Source organism: Neophocaena asiaeorientalis, unplaced genomic scaffold, assembly GCF_003031525.2.
Source record: "Neophocaena asiaeorientalis asiaeorientalis breed wild unplaced genomic scaffold, Neophocaena_asiaeorientalis_V1.1 scaffold760, whole genome shotgun sequence".
NCBI lineage: Eukaryota > Metazoa > Chordata > Mammalia > Artiodactyla > Phocoenidae > Neophocaena > Neophocaena asiaeorientalis.
In genome coordinates, this window is record NW_020174640.1 from 1 (window position 1) to 6,735 (window position 6,735).

At 41.8% G+C, this 6,735-nt stretch overlaps 1 protein-coding gene across 1 annotated transcript in view; it reads right to left on the reverse strand.

Moving 5' to 3' along the window:
• Window positions 1-78: 78 nt before the first annotated feature.
• The window catches only part of LOC112408522 (transcription initiation factor TFIID subunit 1), a gene marked incomplete at its 5' end in the record, with an annotated part of 30,514 nt that continues 23,857 nt past the window's right edge, over window positions 79-6,735 (reverse strand). Inside the window, 4 exons of the mRNA XM_024758115.1 lie at window positions 79-1,281; window positions 1,867-2,042; window positions 2,341-2,460; window positions 2,635-2,784. Coding sequence (XP_024613883.1) covers window positions 1,059-1,281; window positions 1,867-2,042; window positions 2,341-2,460; window positions 2,635-2,784 — 669 coding nt within the window. The remainder of the gene's footprint in view (window positions 1,282-1,866; window positions 2,043-2,340; window positions 2,461-2,634; window positions 2,785-6,735) is intronic.

Consider the following 6,735-nt stretch of genomic DNA (forward strand, 5'->3'; position numbering starts at 1 on the left):
ACAGTGAGAGGCCCACGTACCGCAAAAAAAAAAAAAAGATGGCACCACAGAAAAATTCCAGAGTCTCAAGGCCTAGCGTACGCTTCTCAAACTTTTAATATGAACGAATAGGAATCATCTGAGGATCTTGTTAAAATAGATTCTAATTCAGTAGGTTTGGGGTGAGACCTGAGATGCTGCATTTCTAACAAGCTCCCATGTGATGTAGATACTGCTGGTCCAGGACCACACTCGAGGAAAGGCTTTATCACATCTTCACAAAGTAGCCAGAACAACAGAATTACACAAAGCTTTCACAGGGAGGAAACAAAGGAAAGACTACTGTGAGTGAAAATAGTCATTTAAACCTTCATCTTCAGCCTTTATCCTCCCTCTCAGTATCTACAACCAAGTTTTCAATTGCCTGCTTGACATCTATACTGGGAGTATCATGGGGACCTCAAACACCACATATTACACCTTTCCTTCTTAAACCTGCTTCTTTTTCTGAAATTTACTACTTTAATCAATGGTACCACCATCTTTCTAGCAAGCAAGAGTGAAATCTTAAGGTCCCTTTGATTTTTCTCCTCTTTTCATTCCCAGTGACCAGATCCCAAACCAATTTAGGCCTTTCTCATCCCACCGTCAACTTACGCAATTTTGGGTTGGTGATTTTAAACTTTTTAGGGTCTAAGACTCCTTTAAGAATCTTCTAAAAGCCATGGATCTTCTCAGAAAAGGCACATTTGCACAGAATTGTACATGTGATTTCAGAGGGTTCATTAACAATCCCCCAATTCATCCACAGATTCTGTATTAAAAACTCTTACCCTCTAGGATGAATGCCCAGAAAACTCAACTGATGTACAGCACGGATAGCCCTGGCTTGGCCAGGCCTAATACAGACAGAGGCCATAGTGGACTGGCAACATCTCTTCAATTTGTGCCCCACAGACAAACTTACAGTCCTGTTTGCAGAATCTCTCTACCTCTTCTATAGGCTTTTCTACACTCGTCCCCTACTACTTCTGCCTCCAGCTCTACCTCAGTTGTTAGCGTGGTTATTTACACTTTCTTCATCTTTCTTTTTCTTGTCTGTCTGTGAAGTCACTACCCTCACCCAGTAGCATCCGCTGCAGTTCCTTCCGCTCCTGCTCCTCCCGCTCACGTGACAGCTGAGAGCTGGTTTTCTTATTCTGCAACATGTTCTCGATGTTCTTTCCCATCTCCTCAAAGTCACTGTCTTCAGCTGAGCTGCTATCTGTGTCAGTTGATAAGATTTCAGTTGATGACAAAACCCTAAAAAGAAAAAACAATGTTAAGAAGAGGGAAACATAAACGTGTGGAAACAACTGAAGAAATACAGTTTTAGTTTAGGCAAGAGTAGGAAATTGAGAAATCAACCTTAAAAAAGAAATATTCAAAATCCACTAAGACATGGGACCCTGAACAGAGAAGCTCTACGAAGTTTTCCCAGAAATTTAGTCACAAGGCAAGTTCAAAATATGAAATAGTACTGCAACTCTTTCACAATTCCTGGAAAAAGCCTGAGAAACAAATCAGTACATTGGTCATTTTAAATAGAGCATTACCATCCTCTAACCACTAAGCCTACTGTTGCCCATCACCACTGTAATGGCTGCCAGGCCCAAGCAGGCCACAAAAGTTGCCATGGAACCTAGCAGTTCTTGCCATTCAAAACCTTTGCCAAGCTGCTTTGAAGGGAGTAGGTACTCTAGCAGTATTATGAATAGACACCACCCTGAAATCTCAGATACCTGACCACTAGTCACTTTATTAGGTGACCTTCTCTTCACTATAAAATAATGTCTGGGACCCCTCCCCTTTCCAGCCTGGATTTTCTACAGCACTAAAACAACACACTTGTTCTGCAGGTCAAAGATGCGCTGACATTCCTCTTTGTAACGCTCTTGATGCTCAGCGACAGAAAACCTTGATCCACGGGCAAATTTACTCATGGGCCCCTCTCCAGAGCGGGCCTGTTCTGTTGACATTGTGCGTACTACATCGATCACTTCCCAGCGGGACAACTTTTTAATCTACAAGAGACACACACAAATCATTCAGGGATTTCAAAGGACAAACCAGGGTACACGGTTAGAGAGTTAGACCAAAAAAAAAAAACCAAACAAACAAAAAACACAACAATGAAATCACCCAAAGCAGGTTAAACAGATAGCTTTGGGAAAGCTAACTCCTAAAAAAGTATCTTAGATCCAGTTTACCACAACCTACCCTACAAAATTCTCCAGATTAGTTCCTAACATCTGCCTCCAAGTTTTTCCCTCTCTATACAAAGCCCCTAGGAGCCGGTAAGTCTTTCTCTTCCACACCCACCTCTTCCTCAGGCACGCCAAATTTACGTAGAAGTTGCTTGGCATTTTTCAGTGACAGGCGACGGAGGTCTGCATCTGTTCCTGTCACTGTCTTCTTCACTGGCTGAGGCTCCTTATCATCCTACCTCAGAAACAAAACAAGAGAGAATACTAGTAAAACTCTTTATAGTAGGCATTTAAGTCATCCTGTCAACATTTTAATGGCGTTCCAGATCCTCACCCATTCATCTCCATTCCTTAACCTCTATTTCTTCCTCCCTTGATTTTTAACCTCTAGAAATTCAGACAGTCTCACCTTCTGCTGTGTTGGTTTGTTTGGAATCTTCACATAGGAGAATCCTTCACCACACCCTGTGGGATCTGCCACCCCAGTCACCTCCAGGAGACACTTGCCCTTCATGGCAGCAATGAAGGCCCTTGTGGTGTTCCAAGGAGCAGTGCGAACCTGAGGTACAGAAAAAGATTCAAAGGGTGGTGGGAAACTTTTGCTCTATGTCTAGCCATACTTAGAAGGTGGGGATAATTACAATAATGTACAATTTGATGCTTCCTTTAACTGCCCACAGAGATCAATAGTTACATAAAGCTGCCCAGTACTCAGCCTGCTGCTCTTTCCTATGGTACTTAAATCGTGATAATAAATAGAGGCCAAGATCTCAGTCAGTATAAGTAGGAATATGTTGAACAGTGGTACCTTCAGCCCCATATCCCTTGGGTTTGACTGAGAGTTCTCAAAGACAGTGTTCCCCCCACCCTCACGATGCTCAAAGAGTTAAGTTAGATTGATGATCAAATCTGATTGTCCAATTGCTCAAACGCCTTCTTCAGAATGACTCTCACAATTAGATAAGCATGCTTTACAAAAGCACTGGCCCCAATCCCAGTAGCAATAAATTAAAGTGCATTCTACCTCTGCCACTGGTTTGGTCAAAAAGGCCTGTCCTCTCCTGGGACCCTGAATAGTGTTCATCGACCCCATTAAATAATCAGGCAGTTAAGACAAGGGGAATGTGCTTGTCCAAACAGACCAGTCAAGAGTATAAATTATTAGCTAGAAAGAGACCAATTCTCTACTCGAAATTCAATCTTGAAGGCCATTCAACAGAATCTTTAATTTTGGAAATTCTTAGACATACACTCATTGTTAACTCCAACCTCAAAAGAATAGTACAACAATGCTTCTTTAGTCACTCTGCCTGACCTCACTGACAATCATTCACTCATTTAACAAATATTTATGGAATACCTACCACATGTCAAGCACTACTTTCTCAAGGACCTCATATTAGTGAGGGAGAGACAAATAAACCAACAAATTCAATACTGCATAATCAGTGCCATGATAGGAAAGTAAAAAGTGTTGTATGTACACAAAGAAGGAATGGATGGTGATCCAATCTGAATGAAGGGTGGGAGTGAGGGCCAGAGTTGGGGAAAGCTTCCAGGAGAATATATATAACTTGTAGATGAAGGTCAGATGACAGAGGAGTGGAGAGAAAACATTCTAGGCAGAAGGAAGAGCAGTTGCAAAATCCCAGAAGACAGCAGAAAGAAATTAAGGGAACTGAAAGAACTTCAGTATGTTTGGAGCTTAGAGTATAAGATGGGCAGTGACAGATGAGAGGAGGTGAGAATTGTATTACAATACAAGACCAAAATCATGTAAAGCCTTATGAATCATGTTAAGGATTTCTTCCTAAAAGAAGTGAGGACCCAAAGGAAGTCTTTGGGCAAGAGAGTGATATGACCAAATTTTTGTTTTAAAAGATCATTTAATTTTTTGATAAAGGGTACTAGAATAACTGGACATTCATATGCAAAGAAAAATGAACCTTAGGGCTTCCCTGGTGGCGCAGTGGTTGAAAGTCTGCCTGCCAATGCAGGGGACACGGGTTCGTGCCCCGGTCTGGGAAGATCCCACATGCCGCGGAGCGGCTAGGCCCGTGAGCCATGGCTGCTGGGCCTGTGCGTCTGGAGCCTGTGCTCCACAACGGGAGAGGCCACGACAGTGAGAGGCCTGTGTACCAACTTGCACCCTAAACAAAAATTAACTCAAAATGGATCTAACCATAAGATCTAAAACAATAAAACCTTTATAAGAAAATATAAGAAAAGAACTTTGCAACCCTGAGTTAGATTAAAATACCTTACATATAACACCAAAACCACAAGCAACAAAGGAGAAGATTTACAAGTTAGACTTCAGCTCTTCATAAGACACTGCTAAGACAATTAAAACACAAGCCTCAGACTGGGAGAAAAATCTTTGTAAATCACATACCTGATAAGGAACTCGGACCTAGAATACATAAAGAACTCTCAAAACTTTAGAAGAAAACAAACAACTAATTAAAAATAAAAATGGGCAAAAGAGATACAGACCCTCCACCAAAGAAGATAACTGGATGATAAATAAGCACATAGAAAGATGCTCAACATCTTTAGCTATCAGGGAAATGCAAATTAAAACTGCAATGACAGACCACTTCACACCCACTATAGGAGAGCAATAATAAGAGTAATAATAATAAATAGAAAATAACAAGTGTTGATAAGGATGTTGGAAAACTGGAACCCTCATACACTGCTAGTAGGAATGTAGATGGTGCAGCCACTGTGGAAAAGTCTGGCAGTTCCTCCAAAGGTAAAACAGTTACCACACAACCCAGCAATTTCACTTCTAGGTATTTACCCCCCCCCCAAAAAAATGTATGTCCATATAAAGATTTATACATGGATATTTAAAGCAGCTTTATTCATAATAGCCCAAAACTGGGAACAACCAAAATGCCCTTTGACAGCTGATTAAACAAACTGTGGTACATCCATACTGTAGTATACTACGCAGCAATAAAAGGAACAAACTATTAATACACACAACCACCTGGATGAATCTCAACATAATTAGAGTGAAGAACACAGACAAGAAAAAATTTATACTTTCAACAAATGGTGCTGGGAAAATAGAACACCCACGTACAAAATAACGAAGGTGGACCTTTACTTTACGCCATATACAAAAATTAACTCAAAATGGGACAAACACTGAAGTGTAAGAACTAACAATGTAAAACTCTTAGAAGAAAAAACAGGGGAAAAGCTTCCCGACACTGGATTTGGCAATGATCTCCTGGATATGGAACCAAAAGCACAAGTGACAAAAGTAAAATTAGGTAAACTGGACTACATCAAAATTTAAAATTTCTCAGCAACAAAGGACACAACGGAGCGAAAGGCAACCTATGGAATGGGAGAAAATATTTGCATAACATATATCTGAAAAGAGGTTAATACCCAGAATATATAAACTCCTGCAACTCAACCGCAAAAAGCAAACAACACAATTCAAAAATGGGCAAAAGGGGCTTCCCTGGTGGCACAGTGGTTGAGAGTCCGCCTGCCGATGCAGGGGACATGGGTTTGTGCCCCAATCCGGGAAGATCCCACATGCCGCAGAGCAGCTAGGCCCGTGAGCCATGGCCGCTGAGCCTGCACGTCTGGAGCCTGTGCTCCTCAACGGGGAGAGGCCACAACAGTGAGAGGCCCTCATACCGCCAAAAAAACAAACAAACAAAAAATGGGCAAAGGGCTTGAACAGACATTTCTCAAAATAAGGCATTCAAACGGCCAACAAGCACATGAAAAGACACTAATCATCAACAAAATGCAAATCAAAACCACACTAAGATACCACCTCACACCCACTGACATAGCTACTTATCAAAAAAACAATAAATGCTGACGAAAGAGTGGAGATGTTGGAACTCTTATACACCATTTATAGGAATGTAAAACAGTGCAGATGCTTTGAAACACATTATGGAGGTTCCTGAAAAAACTACTGATAAAAATAGAATTACCATATGATCCAATAATTCCATTACTGGGTATATATGCAAAAGAATTGAAAGTAAGGTCTTGAAGAGATACCTGCACACCCATGTTCATAGCAGCACTATTCACAACAGCTAAGAGGTGGAAACAATGCAAATGTCCATCAATGGATGAATGGATAATCAAAATAATATTCCATGGTATATGTGTATGTGTGTATATATATCACAGAATATTATTCAGCCTTAAAAAGGAAGAAAGGGCTTCCCTGGTGGCGCAGTGGTTAAGAATCTGCCTGCCAATGCAGGGGACACGGGTTCGAGCCCTGGTCCGGGAAGATCCCACATGCCATGGAGCAACTAAGCCCGTGCACCACAACTACTGAGCCTGCGCTCTAGAGCCCATGCGCCACAACTACTGAAGCCCGCGCACCTAGATCCCGTGCTCCGCAACAAAAGAAGCCACTGCAATGAGAAGCCCGCTCTCCGCAACAAAGAGTAGCCCCCGCTCGCCACAACTAGAGAAAGCCCGCGTGCAGCAACAAAGACCCAACACAGCCTCA